An 18,488-nucleotide genomic window follows, 5' to 3' on the forward strand; every position below is an offset into this window, starting at 1 on the left:
ATGGGTGAACCCCCAAACAGGGGGACCCCAATTGTACCCCCAATTAAGTGATGACCCCCAATTAAGACGTGACCCCCCCTCAAATAAGGGCTGATCTCCCCTAAATGGGTGACCCCCCCCAAGTTAAGCAATGACCCCTCCCAATTAAGGGGTGCCCCTACTTATGGGTTGGACCCCCCCTAAAATGGGGTGCCCACTAATTGAGTGATGCCCCCCCCAACTAACAGGTCACCCCCTCAGAGGGGTGACCCCAACTAAGTGCTCACCCCCCATTAATGGGGACCCCCAACGAAGGGGCTCCCCCTAGTTAAGCACTGACCCTCTTAATTAAAGGCTGACCCCCAATTAAGCTCTGAGGCCCCCTAATTAATGGCTTCTCCCCTGTTGTCCCCCCCTCGCTGTACCGCTTTCCGCCACCAGGTGGCGCTACCGCGCTTAGGCCAGGGCGCGGTGTGTGGGGGGGGTCAAGTCGGTCTTAAAGGGACAGTACTCCCTTTAACAGGGGCGTCATTTCGGGCGGGGGTTTTGGGGGGTCGGTGGGTTATTAGGAGGGGGGATGCAAGGAGAAAGTTTGGGGGGGGTCCCTGTGCACCCCCCTACTTGATTTCCAGGATGAGATCGTCCCCTTCCAGGCTCATGCCGGGGCGCACGTGGACCCGGTTGATGGTGCCGGCCATGGGGGCTGTCACCACGGTCTCCATCTTCATGGCACTCAGGACACAGAGGGGGTCCCCCTTGGCCACCTGCGCACCCTCTTTCACCCGCACCTCCACCACCTCGCCCGGCATCGGTGCCCCGACCTGGCCCTTGGCCCCGCGGTCGGCCTTGGGGTGCACGTGCATCTCCTGGGGGGGGGGAGAGATCAGGAAGAGAGGGGGGGTGAGGAGTCCCCAAGACCCCCCCATGTCCCACAGGACCCTCCCTGTATTCTCCTCCCACAGCCACCACCAGGATTGCTGGGATCCCACAAATTCCTAGCACTCCCCCATGGTTCCTGAAGCACCTGCAAGCCCCTCATCATGCCCCATTGCCCCCCCCAAACTGCTTCTTCAGCCACCTAAACACCCCCAAGCCACTTTAACAACCCCAAGTCCTCCCAGATGCTCCCAACCTTCTCCTAACCCCACAAGCCCCAAAACCCCCTTCAAAACACCCCAACCCCCCCAAAAACCCCCTAAATCCCCCATTAATCCCAACCCCCCCCAGCCCCTCCCCATGCCCACCCCCCCACCTTCATGGCCTGTGTGTCCCGCACGAGGATGGAGCGCAGTTGCCCGTTGAGCTCGAAGAAGACCTCGCGCTGCCCCGCGGCGTTGAGGTCCCCCAGCGCCAGCGCCTTGATGTGCAGCGTCTTGCCCCGCTCCAGCTCCACCTGCGTGAGAGGGGGACACGAGGGGTCCCGGGTGCGTTGGGAGGGGTGGAAGGGGGAGAAAAGGCTGTTGGAGGGGTGCAGGAGGGTGTGCGAAGGATGCACAAAGCTCTGCCCAGAACAGCTCCCACTCCAGGCTCTGTTTTGTTGCCTCCCAGTAACACCCAGTTCCCTCCCAGTGTCCCCAGTCCCCCCGCGCTGCACCTCGAACTCCTCGGCGATGGTGGGCCCCTCAAGGAAGAGGCGGGTGCCGAGGCAGGACACGGGCCCGAAGGTGCTGGTGAAGGTGCGGAACTCATCATAGACCTTGGGGTAAAGCGCGGCCGAGAGCAGGTCCTCGGGGCTGGGGGGGGCCCCGTGGCGGGACCCCAAGTCTTGCGCCAGAGTCTCAAAATCCAGCGGTGGCAGCGATGCCCCTGGGCGGCCCTCGATGCGGGGCAGCTCCTTCAGCACCTGAGGATGGATTACCATGGCAACAGGGGGGTAGTCATGGCAACGAGGGTGAAGCCACGGTGACCAGGGGGTGGAGGTGGCAAGAGGGACCACAGCATCCTGTTGCTAGGGGTTGTTGCTAGGGATATGCTGCTACAGGGCTTGGTGCCATGCCAGCTGGTGCTGGGAGCCATTGGTAGGGTTGGCTGCCATGGCAACCAGGCATAGGGACCCATTGCTAGTGGCAGGTGTCATGGCAACCATTGTTAGACCTGCTGCTATGGGGCTGTTGCCATGGCAACTGATACAGCAATCCATTGATAGGGGTTGGGTGCCATGGAAACCATCATTAGACCTAGGGTTGGGTGGAATGGGGACACCTTACTATGGAGCTGTTGCCATGGAAACTAGTGCTGGATCCTGCTGCTAAGGATCCAACACCATTACGATGGATGGATGAGGGATCCATCACTATGGAGCAGGTGCCATGGCAACCACCACTAGGACCTGTTGCTAGGGCCCAGTGCCATGCCTAAAGCCTCCAGGAAGCCCTCCCAGTCCATCCCAGTGCTCCCCAGCGCCTCACCCGGGAGCGGAAGGGCTCGGGGAAGCCGCCTGGGGGGGTGCCAATGTATCCCTGCAGGAATTCCACCACAGAGAGCGGGAAGGAGAGCTCGTCTGCGCGCGCTTCCACCTCCTCCCGCGACAGCCCGTTCTGCACCATGAACTGCGCCAGGTCCCCCACCACTTTGGAGGACGGGGTCACCTGCAACGGCCCAAAGGTGTCACCCGGTAGTGTCACCCAGTGGTGTTACCCAGGGGTGCCACTCAGGGGTCTTGCTTGTGGAAAACCCAACCCATGGAGCATCCAATCCATGGAGAATCCAACTCATGCAGCACCCAAGACATGAAATACCCAACTCATGGAGCACCTGAGTCATTAAGCACTCGAGTCATGGAGTTAATCCAACCCATGAAGTAGCTGCCCCATGGAGCTCTCAGCCCATGAAGCACCCAATCTATGGAGCATCCAGCCTATGGAGCACTTCACTCACGGAGCACTCAACACATGGAGTCCATCCCACCCCACGGACATCATCCTATGGAGACCACCCACCCCATGAAGACAATCCCATGGAGACCACCCACGCTATGAACACAACCCAATGGAGACCACCCACCCCATGAAGACCCCCTATTCCACATCAACTGCCTCCATCACCACCACCCCATGAAGAACCACCCACCCCATGGAAACCACCCCATGGAAACCACCCCATGGAGACCACCTCATGAAGACTGACCCCATGAAGACCCCCACTCCCTCCCTTACCTTGATGAGGTCCCCAAGCAGCTTGTTGGCCTCGGCATAGGCCTTCTTGACCTCCTTGAACTTGTGGCCCAGCCCCATGGCATGGGCCTGGAAGTGGAGGTTGGTGTATTGCCCTCCAGGGATCTCATTCTCGTAGACGTCGGCATTGCCAGACTTCATGGTGGCCGTGCAGTCGAAGGCGGCGTAGAGCGCCCGTGCGCCCTCCCAGTACTCGCTGTACTCAAACACCTTCTCCAGCGAGATGCCTATGGCAGGACATCCCCCCTGGAGCCACCAGTGCCTGGGGACCTCATTGGGGCCACCACGGGCAAGGGTGGTGGTGGTTGGGTGTGATGGGTGAGGTGGTGGCACTGTGGGTGTAGTGATGGTGCTGGGAGTATGGTGGTGGGGTTGTGGTTTATGTGTGCAGCGGTGTGGCTGTGGCGGTGTTGCTATGAGCATGGTGGCACCAACATGGTCATGGTGCTACTGGTTAGACCATGGTGGTGTCATCGTGGTCATGGTGCCATGGTGCCTACTCTGTAACTATACCCCCACCTCCCTGACCATGTTCCCATTACTAAGACCACGTTGCCATTGCCAAGACCATGGTGGCACCTCCACCTCCTTGACTAAGTTGCCACTACCAACACCAAGGTGGACCTCCATAACTACGTCCCCACCTCCCTGACCCCATTGCCATTACCATGACCACGGTGCCACTACCAACACCATGGTGGACCTCTGTAACTATGTCCCACCTCCCTGACCCCACTGCCATTACCATGACCACGGTGCCACTACCAACACCATGGTGGACCTCCATAACTACGTCCCCACCTCCCTGACCCCATTGCCATTACCATGACCACGGTGCCACTACCAACACCATGGTGGACCTCCATAACTACGTCCCCACCTCCCTGACCCCATTGCCATTACCATGACCACGGTGCCACTACCAACACCATGGTGGACCTCCATAACTACGTCCCCACCTCCCCGCACACGTTGCTATTGCCACGGCCGAGGTACCTGTGTCGAGAGGGGTGCCGCGGGCGCAGGCCACCAGCGCGCCCATGCTGGGCTGGGAGGTCATACCAGCCATGGCGTCCACGGCCACGTCCACCACGTCAGCGCCAGCATTGGCAGCCGCCAGCATGGAGGCGACGGCAGCCCCGGCCGTGTCGTGCGTGTGCACGTGCAGAGGAACCTCCGGGAAGCGCTCCCGAAGCGCCGTCACCAGCACCCGTGCGGCACCTGGGGTCAGCAGCCCCGCCATGTCCTGCCCCACAGAGGAGTCAGAGAGGGGTCAGGGAGGATAGGGAGGGGTTATGGGGTGCAGGGGGCACATGGGGACATGAGGGGGGCAGCGGGGATACGTGGGGTATTGGGGTCGTACGGGGTAGGGGGGATAGGGGAACATGGACAGCATGGGGTGTCATGGGGCCCCCCATCTCATCTCAACCTCCAACTCCCACAGTAGCTGCCCTGTTGCATTCTGGGGGTGTTGGGGGCCTGAAGATCACCCATCAGCCCCTCCAGCAACCCCCAGTTCCCATCTCATCCCCTCTAGCACCCCAAATGCCCCCCCAATCCCCCCTCCCATCCCCAAACTCCCCTCTCTGTCACCCTAAGCTCCCCCCATAGACCCCTCCTCACCTTGATGCAGAGGATGTGAGTGCCAGCAGCCACCAGCTCCCGCGCCAGGTCCAGGTAGTACTGGAGGCTGTACTTGGTGCGGGAGGGATCAGCCACGTCGCCGGTGTAGGAGAGCGCGGCCTCCACCACGGCACCTGCTCGCCCGGCAGCCTCTATCCCCAGCAGCAGGTTGGGCAGGTAGTTGAGGGCGTCGAACACGCGGAAGATGTCCATGCCGTTGGCCACGGCCACCTCACAGAACCTGGGCAGCATCAGAGGGGTTATGTGGGTCCCTGAGCACCTGCGGGCTGGTGGCACGTCCCGTGGTGACCCACTGTGTCCTCATGGGTGCTCGTCACACTGGGTACATGTCCTGCCATTGCTCCAAGCGTCCCCATGTTCTTCATGTCCCCCAAGTCACATCATCCCCTCATGGCCCCCATGTCCCATCATCCCTCCATATATCTCTATGTCCTTCATGGTCCACCTACACCCATCCCTTCGTCCTTCATTTCCCCATGTCCTCCATCTCACCATATCCTTCATGTCTCCTTATCCCTCCATGTCTCCCCACGTCCACTGTGCTCCGTCTCCCCCCATCCGTTCACCCCTCCATGCCCCCTCACGTCCCCATATTCCCCCATGTCTCCACGTCTGCTCATCCCCCATGCCTGCTCATCCCTTCACATCTCCCCATGCTCCAACAGGTGCCCCCGGTGTCCCCGTGTGCCCCGGTCACCGGTTGACGACGTTGTCGGGGTAGTTGGTGTAGCCGACGGCATTGGCGCCGCGCAGCAGCATCTGGAAGGGGATGTTGGGGACGAGGCGCCGCAGCTCCCGCAGCCGCTCCCAGGGGCACTCGTGCAGGAACCGCATCGCCACGTCGAAGGTGGCACCTGGGGGGCAGAGGCTGAGTGCTGCTGCACCCCCCCCCCCCCCCCGAACACCTTCACCCCCCTTCCCACCTCTGCCCCCAGTGTTAAGGGCTCCCAGGGCAAAACCCCGCCCCCTTTAGGACCCAGAACTGCTGCAGCCACGCCCCCCCCCAGGCCACGCCCCTTCCCCCCTGCCTCCCATTCCCAGGGTCATCCATAGAGAAACCTCCCCCCCGGCCACCCCCATTCGCAGCTCCTCAGATAAGCCACGCCCCCTTTTTGCACCCGCCCCATTCGAAGCCCCGCCCCCCTTTGCACCCTCCCCATTCCGACCACGCCCCCCTTTCGAAGCCCCGCCCCTTCGGCCACTCCCACTCCCGCCAGCTCCCCAGAGAAGCCACGCCCCCTTTCTGCACCCTCTCCATTTCGACCACGCTCCCCCTTCGAAGCCCCGCCCCTTCGACCACTCCCATTCCCGCCAGCTCCCCAGAGAATCCACGCCCCCTTTTGCACCCTCCCCATTCAGACCCCGCTCCCCCTTCGAAGCCCCGCCCCTTCGGCCACTCCCATTCCCGCCAGCTCCCCAGAGAAGCCACGCCCCCTTCTGCACCCTCCCCATTCAGACCCCGCTCCCCCTTCGAAGCCCCGCCCCTTCGGCCACTCCCATTCCCTGCTCCCAATAGAAGCCCCGCCCCCTTTTGCACCCGCCCCATTCCGACCACGCCCCATTCGAAGCCCCGCCCCTTCGACCACTCCCATTCCCGCCAGCTCCCCAGAGAAGCCACGCCCCCTTTTTGCACCCTCTCCATTCCGACAACGCCCCCCCTCGAAGCCCCGCCCCTTCGACCACTCCCATGCCCGCCAGCTCCCCAGAGAAGCCACGCCCCCTTTTGCACCCTCCCCATTCAGACCCCGCTCCCCCTTCGAAGCCCCGCCCCTTCGGCCACCCCCATTCCCGCCAGCTCCCAATAGAAGCCCCGCCCCCTTTTGCACCCTCCCCATTCCGACAACACCCCCCCTCGAAGCCCCGCCCCTTCGACCACTCCCATTCCCGCCAGCTCCCCAGAGAAGCCACGCCCCCTTTTACAACCTGCCCATTCACGTCCCCGCCCTTCGAAGCCCAGCCCCCTGAGCCATTCCCATTCACAGATCCCACAAGGGAAGCCACGCCCCTTTATAGGCCCCGCCCCTCTGGGCTTCCCCCATTCCCGCCGTGCACCCCCATGGCCACGCCCCCCCCCCGAGGCCCCGCCCACCTCCCCACGTCTCCATGCTGCAGAGGCCGCTGAGGCTGTGCGCGGCGAAGGGCGCCACGCGCGCCAGGTCCCTCGTGCGCACGCGCGTGGCCAGCAGCGACTGGTGCGCGTCCCGGAACGTGGTGTCCGTGAGCAGCAGCCCCCGGTGCGCGCGCAGCGCCCGCGAGAACGCGCCCGGTCCCTCCCGCTGCAGCACGGCCCGGAGCCCCGGCGGGGGCGGCCCTGGAATGGGGGGGGCACGGGCACGGTGAGCGTAGCGGCACCGCCGAGGACGGGAACGGCGCGCGCACCGTGCACGCGGCAAGCACACGTGGTGACGCGCGCGTGCGCCTTAGTGCAGGCTGTGTCATGCCAAGCACATGCCAAGCGCATGCCAAGCACGGGGGCTCTCACCCATGGGTGTCGGGGGCGGGGTGGGCTCCATCAGCGCTGCCTTCGCCTTGACTGGGAGAGGGGTGCTGGGGCCGTTCACCATCACGTGACCTGGGGGAAGGAGCATGGTTGGGGGGTTTGGACCCCCCAAGGGACTCCTTGGAGCCCCCCAAGAACTCTCCAAGGACCCCCCCCCAGGACTGCCCAAGAACTCCCCCAACCCCCACAGGGACCCCTTAGAGCCCCTCAAACTGCTTTCAAGCACCCAGCGCCCCCCCCAGGCCCCCTCCCAGCCCCATACCCAGGTAGTGCAGCAGCTTCTGGGCCCGGTTCTGCCCGGGGCGCAGGTGGAAGAGTTCGGGGTTCTCATCAATGAACTGGGTGTCAGCGACACCCCCCAAGAACTGGGGGTGCGCCAGGACGTTCTGCAGGAACGGGATGTTCGTCTGCGCAGGATGCGCCCGTCAGTGGCTGAGGCATGAGGGGCACCAGCACCATCCTCGTGCAAGGCACAACGGGGGCACTGGCACCACCCTCGTGCAACGCACGAGGCCCACAGCACCCTGACACCATCCCCATGTAATGCACAAGGGGCACAGCACCCTGACACCTTCCTTGTGCAATGCACGAGGGCCACAGCACCCTGACACCATCCTCGTATAATGCACAAGGGGCACAGAACCCTGACACTTTCCTTGTGCAACACACAAGGGGCACAGCACGCTGACACCATCCTTATGCAGTGCATGAGGGCCACAGCACCCTGACACAATCCTCATGTAATGCACAAGGGGCACGGCACCCTGACACCATCCTTATGCAGTGCATGAGGGCCACAGCACCCTGACACAATCCTCGTGTAATGAACAAGGGGCACAGCACCCTGACACTTTCCTTGTGCAATGCACGAGGGCTACAGCACCCTGACACCATCCTTGTGCAATGCACGAGGGCTACAGCACCCTGACACCATCCTTGTGTAATGCACAAGGGGCGCAGCACCCTGACACCATCCTCGTGCAATGCACAAGGGGTGCAGCACCCTGACACCATCCTCGTGCAATGCACAAGGGGCGCAGCACCCTGACACAATCCTCGTGCAATGCACAAGGGGCGCAGCACCCCAGCACCATCCTCGTGCAATGCACTGGGATGCTAGGACAGTGCACAACCCCATCATGCAGTCCATGAGGGACCTCCCACCGCCCCCCACACTCCATGATGAGGGGAGTCACACAAGACCCCCCTGCCGTACATTGCCCAAGTGGCTCCAACAGCCCCTTGTGCACTGCATGAGCACCGCAGCGTGTCAAACACCCCCAACCCAGAGCACCGCACACCCCAGCCCCTGGCACACTGCACAAGTGCCCTCCAACTCCTTGTGCATTGCACCAGGGCCTTCGTGCACCAGAGCAGCGCCCCTCCAACCCCCCCATGCACCACACACGAGCCCCTCAAACCCCCTTGTGCATCGCACACGAGGCTCCCATCCCGTTGCGAACCACACAAGAACCCCCACCCATCCCGGTGCCCCCCATCCCATTGCCCCCATCCCATCACCCTGCTCCCCCACCCCTCAGGGGCCGACCTTGACGCCGCGGATGCGGAACTCAGCCAGGGCACGGCGCATCTTGGCGGCGGCCGCGGGCTGGTCGTGGCCGTGGGCCACCACCTTCACCAGCAGCGAGTCGTAGTGCGGCGAGATGAGCGCGCCCTGGAAGGCGGAGGCGCCGTCCAGGCGGATCCCCATGCCCTCCCCGCTGCGGAACACCTGGGTGCCGAGAGACCCTTCAGAGGCTGCTGCGGGCGCTGGGGTGTCCCAATGGGATTGTCCCAATGGGATCGTCCCAGGCGCTCACCTCGATGCGGCCGGTGTCGGGCTGGAAGCCACGGGCTGGGTCCTCGGTGGTGACGCGGCACTGGATGGCGCAGCCATTGACACGGATCTTGTCCTGCTCCAGCCCCAGCTCCGGCAGTGACCGGCCCGCGGCCACCTGCAACTGCGCGTGGACCAGGTCCACGCTGACGGGGGGTCACAGGGGGGCCCAAGAACCCCCAATGCTGACCCACACCTCCCCACAGGGCAGCCATGGACCCACATCTCCAACAGCATCAGCAGATGGAGCCACATCTCCCACCGGCGTCTTCCCAAAGACCTGGCACCCAGGTGCCCCCCTCATCCCTTTGCACTCCCCAGGACCCGGTTTTGGGGTGTCCCCCCCGCACGCACCCCGTGATCTCCTCGGTGACCGTGTGCTCCACCTGCAGGCGTGAGTTGACCTCGATGAAGTAGTAGCTCCCGCTCTGATCCACCAGGAATTCCACTGTTCCTGCGTTCTCGTACCCCACCTGCAGCCCCCCCCACACCTTGTCAGGCTGGAAACGGGGGCACCCCCAAAGGCCTGGGTGCCCCTTTGGGTGCCCGTTGCCCTGATGATGGGTGCAGCCCCTCACATGGCTCTTGGGTGTTTCCCCAATTCCTGTGTCTCCCCCATGTTCTCCCGGGTCTCCCCATGGATTCTGGGTGTCCCCCATGGCCTCCTCCCTCCCAGTTCTTGTGTCCCCCTCGTGATGGGTGCAAGTCCCTTCTGGAACTCCTGCATCTCCCCATTTTCCCTTTACACCCTCCTCCCCCCAATTCCCGGGTCTCCCCCATGGATCCCTTGGTGTCCCCACATTCTCCTGGGTCTCCCCACGGATTGCGGGGAGACCCCATGGTCAAACACCCCCCTCCCCCCCCCGGTTCCCTTAGGTCCCCCTCATGGGTTCCTCCCAATGGATCCGCGGCGCCCCCGTGCGGCGGCGCTCGGTACCTGCCGCGCCAGGCGCACGGCGTCGCTGGCGAGGCGCTCCCGGAGCTGCGGCTGCAGCCGCACCGCGGGCGCGATCTCCACGACCTTCTGGTGCCGGCGCTGCACCGAGCAGTCCCGCTCGTGCAGGTGCACCACGTGCCCGTGCTGGTCCCCTGCACCGGGACCGGGCCGGGGTCACACCGGGACACGGGCATCCCCCCCCGTCCCAGCCCCATCCCGACACCCCAAACCCCGCTTTGGCTCCGGGGACACCCCCGAATCCAGGAGCAGCCGCAGAAAAAGCTCCCAGGTCCGTAAGGACCCCCCAAAGACCTCCCCAACAGCCATAAAGACCCCTCCCCAACAGCCATAAAGACCCCCTAAATGCTCCAAAAGACACCCCAAAGTCCTCCCAGACCACCCAAAAGCCACAAAACCCCCTCCAAATCCCCAGGTAACCACCAGAAAGCCCCCAGAGACCCCCTCGAAAGCCCCTCAAAAGCCCCAAGGAGCCCCTAAAAAGCTCCAAAGACCTCCCAGATCCTGCTCAGATCCCATAGGGATCCCCCTGGACCCCCACCCCCACCCCCCCCACTCCGTACCCAGGATCTGGACCTCGATGTGCCGCGGGCGCTCAATGAACTTCTCCACGAAGAGGTCCCCGTTGCCAAAGGCGGCCAAAGCCTCGGAGGAGGCGCGGGAGAAGCTTTCCTCCAGCTCCTGCAATGGAGCGTGGCTGGGACAAGCCTGGAATGCCGGGAGACCCGCGGGCCCAGCACCCCCACACACAACGGGGGTGCCCTGCATCACCCACGGGTGCCTGCGCGCACCCCACATTGATCCTCCTAAACCCCGGGGAGCATCCCAGGGATTTGGGGATCCAGGGATTTGGGGGGGGGGAATCCCACGGGGGGGGGCTCCCGTGGGGGAGGCTCAGGCCGGTACCTGCGGTGCCCGCACCACCCTCATGCCGCGGCCGCCGCCGCCGTGCGCTGCCTTGAGGATAACGGGGAAGCCGGCGTCCAGCGCGAAGTCCCGCGCCTCGGCCAACCCCGACACCGGCGATGGCGTCCCCGGCACCACCGGCAGCCCTGCGGGGGGGGCGGGAGGGGTCACCCGCCGCACACAGCACCCCCGGCACCCCCAGAGCGCCCTATAACCACCTACAGCATCCTATAACTCCCTAGAGCACCCCATAATCACCTATAGCATCCTATACCCCCCTATAGCACCCTATAACCACCTACAGCATCCTATAACTCCCTAGAGCACCCTAGGGAGCACCTATAGCATCCTAGAGCACCCTAGAGCATCTATAGCATCCTATACCCCCCCTATAGCACCCTATAACCACCTATAGCACCCTGTAACTCCCTAGAGCGCCCTATAACCACCTATAGCATCCTGTAACTCCCTAGAGCACCCTATAATCACCTATAGCATCCTATACCCCCCTAGAGCACCCTATAACCACCTATAGCATCCTGTAACTCCCTAGAGCACCCTATAATCACCTATAGCATCCTATAACTCCCTAGAGTGCCCTACAATCACCTATAGCATCCTATACCCTCCCAGAGCATTCTACAACCACCTATAGCATCCTATACCCCCCTATAGCACCCTATAACCACCTATAGCATTCTATATCCCCTTAGAGCATCTGGTAAACCTAGTGCCCTATAACCACCTATAGCATCCTATACCCCCTTAGAGCATTCTATAACCACTTATAGCATCCTATAACCCCCTATAGCACCCTAAAACCACCTATAGCATCCTATAACTTCCTAGAGCACCCTATAACCATCTACAGCATCCTATAACTCTCTAGAACACCCTATAATCACCTATAGCATCCTTTACCCCCCTAGAGCATCCTATAACCACCAATAGCATCCTACAACTTCCTATAGCACCCTATAACCACTTTTAGCATCCTATACCCCCCAGAGCACTCTACAACCACCTATAGCATCCTATACCCCCCTACAGCACCCTATAACTCTATAACACCCTCTAGCCTCCCAAACAATCCCATACCCCCCCATAAACCCCCCCAATATCCCCCTTAATCCCTCAAATAACCCCATAGCCCCCCCCAAATAACCCCTTTACTCCCCTATAGTCCCCCCAAACAATCCCATACCCCCCTATAGCCCCCCTATAGTTCAACCCCAGTTGAACCCCTATCCCTCTATACGCCCTAAATAACCCCTTTGCCCCTACATACTCCCCCCAAATAATCCCTTTACTCTCACATACACCCTCCAAACACCCCATTTACCCCCCTATACCCCCCCAAACAACCCCATACCCCCCTATAGCCCCCCCTATGCCCCCCTCCCATGCCCCCCCATCCCCACCAGCAGCGATGGCAATGGCTCGAGCCTCCACTTTGTCCCCCATCTGGCGCACGACGGCTGGGGGGGGCCCCACAAACCGGACCCCCGCGTCCAGGCAGGCCTGGGCGAAGGCAGCGCTCTCGGACAGGAACCCGTACCCCGGGTGGATCGCATCCACCCCGTTCTCCTGCCATGGGAATAGGATGGAGGGGGGGAACAGGGATGGGGGGAACACAGGGAATGGGGGGGGAAAACATTGATTGGGAGGGTCATGGGGATACCCCAGGCACATCCCTATGGGTCCCCCATATGTACCCCACAGCAGACCCGGGTACAACCTGATGGAGCACACGTGTCCCCCCCATCCCATGGGACCCATGTATGGCCACCCAAAGGAACCCGGGCCCATCCCTATTGTGCACGTGTGTCCTACCCCACAGAACCCACATATACCCTCACAGGGCACCCAGGCCCAACCCTATGGATCTCCCACGTGTCCCCCCATAGGGCACCCAGGCACATCCCTATGCAGCACATGTGTCCTCTCACCCTATGGAAACCAGATATGCCCCCATAGGGCACCCAGGCACATTCCTATGGGTCTCCCAGATGTACCCCTATAGGGCACTCAAGCAGTTCCCTATGGGTCTCCCAGATGTGCCCCCGTAGGAGAGCCAGGCACATCCCTATGGGTCTCCCAGATGTACCCACATAGGAGAGCCAGACACAACCCTATGGGTCTCTCAGATGTACCCCCATAGGGCACCCAAGCACATCTCTATGGGTCTCCCAGATGTGCCCCCATAGGGCACCCAGGCACATCCCTATGGGTCTCCCAGATGTACCCCCATAGGGGAGCCAGGCACATCCCTGTGGGTCTCCCAGATGTGCCCCCATAGGGCACCCAGGCACATCCCTATGGGTCTCCCAGATGTGCTCCCATAGGGCACCCAGCCACATCCCTATGGGTCTCCCAGATGTGCTCCCATAGGGCACCCAGGCACATCCCTGTGGGTCTCCCAGATGTGCTCCCATAGGGCACCCAGGCACATCCCTGTGGGGCACACGTGCACCCCCCACCCCATAGGGCCGCCCCCCGTGCCGGGTACCTGTGCCACGCGGATAATGTCGGGCACGTGCAGGTAGGCCTGCACGGGGGGCAGCCCCCGCCCCACCAGATAGGCCTCGTCCGCCTTCTGCCGGTGCATCTGCCCCGTGTCCTGCTCCGAGTACACGGCCACAGTGCGAATCCCCAGCTCCGTGCAGGCCCGGAACACCCGGATGGCGATCTCACCTGCGGGAACAGCCCAGCCCGTTGGGGACACCCCACTGGGGACATCCCTACCCACTGGGGACATCCCATCCCATGGGGGTCATCCCATCCCATTGGGGACATCCCTACCCAGTGGGGTCATCCCATCCCATTGGGGACATCCCATCCCATTGGGGACATCCCTACCCAGTGGGGTCATCCCATCCCATTGGGGACATCCCTACCCAGTGGGGACATCCCTACCCACTGGGGACATCCCATCCCTTTGGGAACACGGGGACATGGGGAACAGCCCAGCCCATTGGGGACACCCCATTGGGGACATCCCATCCCATCAGGGACATCCCATCCCATTAGGAACACAGGGACATAGGGAACAGCCCAGAGCACTGGGGACACCCCACTGGGGACATCCGATCCCATTAGGAACACGGGGACATGGGGAACAGCCCAGCCCACTGGGGACACCCCACTGGGGACATCCCATCCCACTGGGGACATCCCTACCCACCGGGGACATCCCATCCCATTGGGAACACGGGGACATGGGGAACAGCCCAGCCCATTGGGGACACCCCACTGGGGACATCCCATCCCACTGGGGACATCCCTACCCACCGGGGTCACCCCATCCCATCGGGAACACAGAAAAAAGGGGGATATCCGTTGGGGACACCCATTGGAGACATTCCAACCCCTTGGGGACATCACATCCCATTGGGAACACCCCACTGGAAACATCCACTGGGGACACCTTGGCGCAGGGGGGACATCGGGACCCACTGGGGACATCCCAGCACAGTGGGGACACCCCATGGGGACACCCGGGCTGGGGGAGGACCCAAGGGCCATGGGGGGATGGAGGGGACAAAGTGTGGACCCAGAGCACAAAGCTCAATGGGTGCGAGGGTGCCCCGGGGGCCATGGGGGGGTCCCGGGTGTCTGCACTCACCCCTGTTGGCCACCAGCACCTTGCGGATGGGCTGGTAGCTGACGGGGCGCTGGGCGCCGGGGGGGCCCCGCAGCAGCCGCAGCCCCAGCAGGGCCCGGCCCCCCCGGGGGAGGCACAGCTGAAACATCTGGGGGGGGGGGGGGGAGGGGGGTCACAGACACAGGTTGGGGAGGTCACGGGTCAGCGCTCCCCCCCCCCAAAGGCACAACCCCATACGAGCCAGTGGAGAATCTCCCCCCCCTTTCCCCCTCCTCCTCTCCCCCCCCCCCCCATTTCCCAGAATGGATCCAAACATCACCTTTCCCCCAGTGCCCTTTGACCTCACCCCCACCCCCCCACCCCCGGGCACAACCCCTATAGGAGACAGCAGAGAATCTCCCCCCCGCTCTCCCCCCCTCCCCCCGACCTTTCCCCCACTGCCCTTTGACCCTCATTCGGGACCCCCCTCCCCCTCCCCTTTGCACAACCCCTATAGAAGACACCAGAGAATCCCAACCCCCCCCCAACATCCCATAAAGAACCGGGATCTCCCCTCAGCCAGCGTTAATGGGGGGGGGGGGGGGACTGGACAGACACGGGTGTGCAAACCCCCCCTTGCACAAGCATCTCCTTGCACAAGTGGCTCTTGCCACGAGCACAAGGACCCGTCCAGCACAAGCACCTCTTGCACAAGGACCCCTTGCACAGGCACAGCACCTCCATCGCACCCCTTTGGCACAAGCACCTCTTGCACAAGAACCCCTCCAGCACAAGCACCTCTCTTGCACAAGCACCTCTCTTGCACAAGCCCCCCCCCGTACGTTCACATCACCTTCACTGCACCCCTTCAGCATAAGCACCCCCTGCACAAGGACCTCCCTTGAACAAGGACCCCTCCAGCACAAGCACCCCTTGCACACACACACACCCCCTCCATCGCACCCCTTTGGCACAAGCACCCCTTGCACAAGGACCCCTCCAGCACAAGCACCCCTTGCACACACACACCCTCCAACGCGCCCCTTTGGCACAAGCACCTCTTGCACAAGGACCCCTCCAGCACACACACACACCCCTCCATCGCACCCCTTTGGCACAAGCACCTCTTGCACAAGGACCCCTCCAGCACAAGGACCCCTTGCACACACACACCCCCTCCATCGCACCCCTTTGGCACAAGCACCTCTTGCACAAGGACCCCTGCAGCACAAGCACCCCTTGCACACACACACACACCTCCTCCATCGCACCCCTTTGGCACAAGCACCTCTTGCACAAGGACCCCTCCAGCACAAGCTCCCCCCTTGCACATACACACACCTCCTCCATCGCACCCCTTTGGCACAAGCACCCCTTGCACAAGGACCCCTTGCACACACACACCCCCTCCATCGCGCCCCTTTGGCACAAGGACCCCTTGCACAAGCACCCCTTGCACAAGGACCCCTCCAGCACAAGGACCCCTTGCACACACACACCCCCTCCATCGCGCCCCTTTGGCACAAGGACCCCTTGCACAAGGACCCCTGCAGCACAAGCACCCCTTGCACACACACACCCCCTCCATCGCACCCCTTTGGCACAAGCACCTCTTGCACAAGGACCCCTTGCACAAGGACCCCTTGCACACACACACACCCCCTCCATCGCACCCCTTTGGCACAAGCACCTCTTGCACAAGGACCCCTCCAGCACAAGGACCCCTTGCACACACACACCCCCTCCATCACGCCCCTTTGGCACAAGGACCCCTCCAGCACAAGCACCCCTTGCACCCACACACACACCTTCCATCACGCCCCTTTGGCACAAGGACCCCTTGCACAAGGACCCCTCCAGCACAAGCTCCCCCCTTGCACACACACCCACCACCTCCATCGCACCCCTTTGGCACAAGCACGTCTGGCACACCCCCCCCCTTGCACAAGGAGTCCTCCAGCACAAGGACCCCTTGCACACACACACCCCCTCCATCGCGCCCCTTTGGCACAAGCACCTCTTGCACAAGGACCCTTCCAGCACAAGGACCCCTCCAGTACAAGGATCCTTCCAGCACAAGCACCCCTTGCACAAGGACCCCTTGCACAAGCACCCCTTGCACAAGGACCCCTCCAGCACAAGCCCCCCCTTGCACACGCACCCACCACCTCCATCGCACCCCTTTGGCACAAGCACGTCTTGCACGCCCCCCCACCTTGCGCAAGCACCCCTTGCACAAGGAGTCCTCCAGCACCAGCACCCCTTGAACACACGCACACCCCCTCCATCGCGCCCCTTTGGCTCAAGCCCCTCTTGCACGCCCCCCCCCCCCAAACCCCTTCTTCTTCACAAGCACCTCTAGCACGGGCACACCCCCCCCCCGCACGGGTACCTCTGCCCCACAGGTCCCTCGCTGCGGCTCTGCCCGCTCCCTGCGCACGCCCGGCCCCGGCTCCAGCCCCCGCTGCCCCCCGGGTGAATCATTGACCGGGGGGGGGGCAAAGTCCACGCGGACCCACAGAGCCCCACAGGGACCCACAGAGCCCCACAGGGACCCGCGCGGCCCCGTAGGGACCCCTCATTCAGCCGCATGGAGCACGTGCAGCCCCAGAGGGACCCCGCACAGCCCATAGGGCACACATGGGGTGCATATACACCCATATAACCCCATGGGGCGCACCCAGCCCCACGGGATCCCACACAGCCCACATAGCCCCATAAGGACCCGTAGGGCACATACAGCCTCACATGACCCCCATGGGGCACACGCACCCCACAGAGCCCCACATGACCCTATAGGGCACATATACCCCATACATCCCCACATGACCCCATGGGGCACAGGCCCCCCACAGAGCCCCACATGACTCCATGGGGCACACGCAACCCACACAGCCCCACATGATGACCCCATAAGGCACATTCACCCCATACAGCTCCACATGACCCATAGGGCACATTCACCCCATCCAGCTCCATAAGGTCCCACATAACCCCACTCAGCCCTGTATGGCCCTGTGGGGCACATACAACCCTGTGCAGCCCCACACTGCCCCACTGGCCCCATAGATGAGCTGCCCAGTGGGGCCAAACTGGCGGCACTGGTCCATACTGGGCTCTGGGGGGGTCCCAAGCCCTAGAGGGGCTCCGGGCCCTACGAGCGATCCGGTCTATGGGGGGCACCAGCCCCTATGGGGGGTCCCGGGCCCTATGAGGGGATCCTACGGGGGGAAGGGGTCACGCGGGGCCGTGGGTCACGTGATCCCCGGTGTGTGTCTCTCTCTCTCCCCCCGTCAACTCACCGCTGCGCGACCGCAACCACCGCTTCCCCCCGCGTCCCGCTAGCCCCGCCCCCCAGCCTCCTATTGGTCAACCCTCGACACGCCCCCTTCGTACCGCTGCTTGCCCCGCCCCTTTACCGGAAAGGGCCTCTTCTTATTGGCCCTCCCCTCCGAGCTCGCTCTACTATTGGTTAAAAGCTCTGCCATCCCGCCGTAAGACCCCGCCCACCGCGCGGCTGCGTCACGGTCGGCCGGAGGCTCTGCTGCCGGCGCTTGATTGGCTGAAGGCCGAGCGGTGGGCGGGGCCACAGGGGAGGAGGGGGCGGAGCTTTGTGACCGCAGCAGTGCCCCCCCCCGTTGTCCCCTATAGGGGCTGAGGGACGCTCCCCCCCCCCACATGGGGGCGCCCTACGCGCGTGCTCGTCTCTATAGGCCCCGGCCCGCTTTCGGGGGTCACCGATAGCGAGCGCTCCACGGCCTGGTTTGACCGACTCTGTATAGCCCCACTCTATAGCCCTATATAGCTATAGGGCCTGGCTACCCTATAGCTCCCCCCACAGCCCTTAATCTGTAAGGGACATCATCTGACTCACAGCAGCCTCTAAGCCTCACCCATGCCGTCACCCTACC

At 62.9% G+C, this 18,488-nt stretch overlaps 1 protein-coding gene across 3 annotated transcripts; it reads right to left on the reverse strand.

Annotated features, from left to right (window-relative positions):
* Window positions 1-63: 63 nt before the first annotated feature.
* On the reverse strand, window positions 64-18,001 carry PC (pyruvate carboxylase). 3 transcript variants are annotated; one of them, XM_062632497.1, is made up of 21 exons: window positions 17,880-18,001; window positions 14,620-14,746; window positions 13,504-13,688; window positions 12,416-12,581; window positions 10,995-11,140; window positions 10,652-10,769; window positions 10,071-10,222; window positions 9,488-9,606; window positions 9,117-9,279; window positions 8,846-9,028; window positions 7,559-7,703; window positions 7,279-7,368; window positions 6,886-7,107; window positions 5,494-5,650; window positions 4,776-5,016; window positions 4,149-4,398; window positions 3,135-3,379; window positions 2,388-2,567; window positions 1,574-1,822; window positions 1,232-1,372; window positions 64-845 (listed from the first exon to the last, which is right to left on the reverse strand). In XM_062632497.1, exons 2-21 carry the CDS (start codon window positions 14,744-14,746, stop codon window positions 597-599), a joined length of 3,528 nt encoding a protein of 1,175 aa, XP_062488481.1. In that variant the 5' UTR covers window positions 17,880-18,001; the 3' UTR covers window positions 64-596. The 3 variants fall into 3 exon arrangements, with proteins under 3 accessions (XP_062488481.1, XP_062488487.1, XP_062488473.1); XM_062632503.1 differs by lacking the exon at window positions 17,880-18,001 and adding an exon at window positions 15,558-15,570; XM_062632489.1 differs by lacking the exon at window positions 17,880-18,001 and adding an exon at window positions 15,316-15,337.
* Between the last annotated feature and the right edge of the window lie 487 nt (window positions 18,002-18,488).

Source organism: Pezoporus occidentalis, unplaced genomic scaffold (genome assembly GCF_034315485.1).
Source record: "Pezoporus occidentalis ecotype Australia unplaced genomic scaffold, CSIRO_AGI_Poc_V1 ctg1105, whole genome shotgun sequence".
NCBI lineage: Eukaryota > Metazoa > Chordata > Aves > Psittaciformes > Psittacidae > Pezoporus > Pezoporus occidentalis.

Excerpts from the sequence above, each read along its gene's own strand:
- PC (XM_062632489.1), bottom strand. Across the intron at positions 7,108-7,278 it reads CCCGCCCCCGACACCCATGG|GGCCGCCCCCGCCGGGGCTC; the intron begins GTGAGAGCCCCC and ends CCCCCATTCCAG. Across the intron at positions 5,651-6,885 it reads CAGCATGGAGACGTGGGGAG|GTGCCACCTTCGACGTGGCG; the intron begins GTGGGCGGGGCC and ends TCTGCCCCCCAG.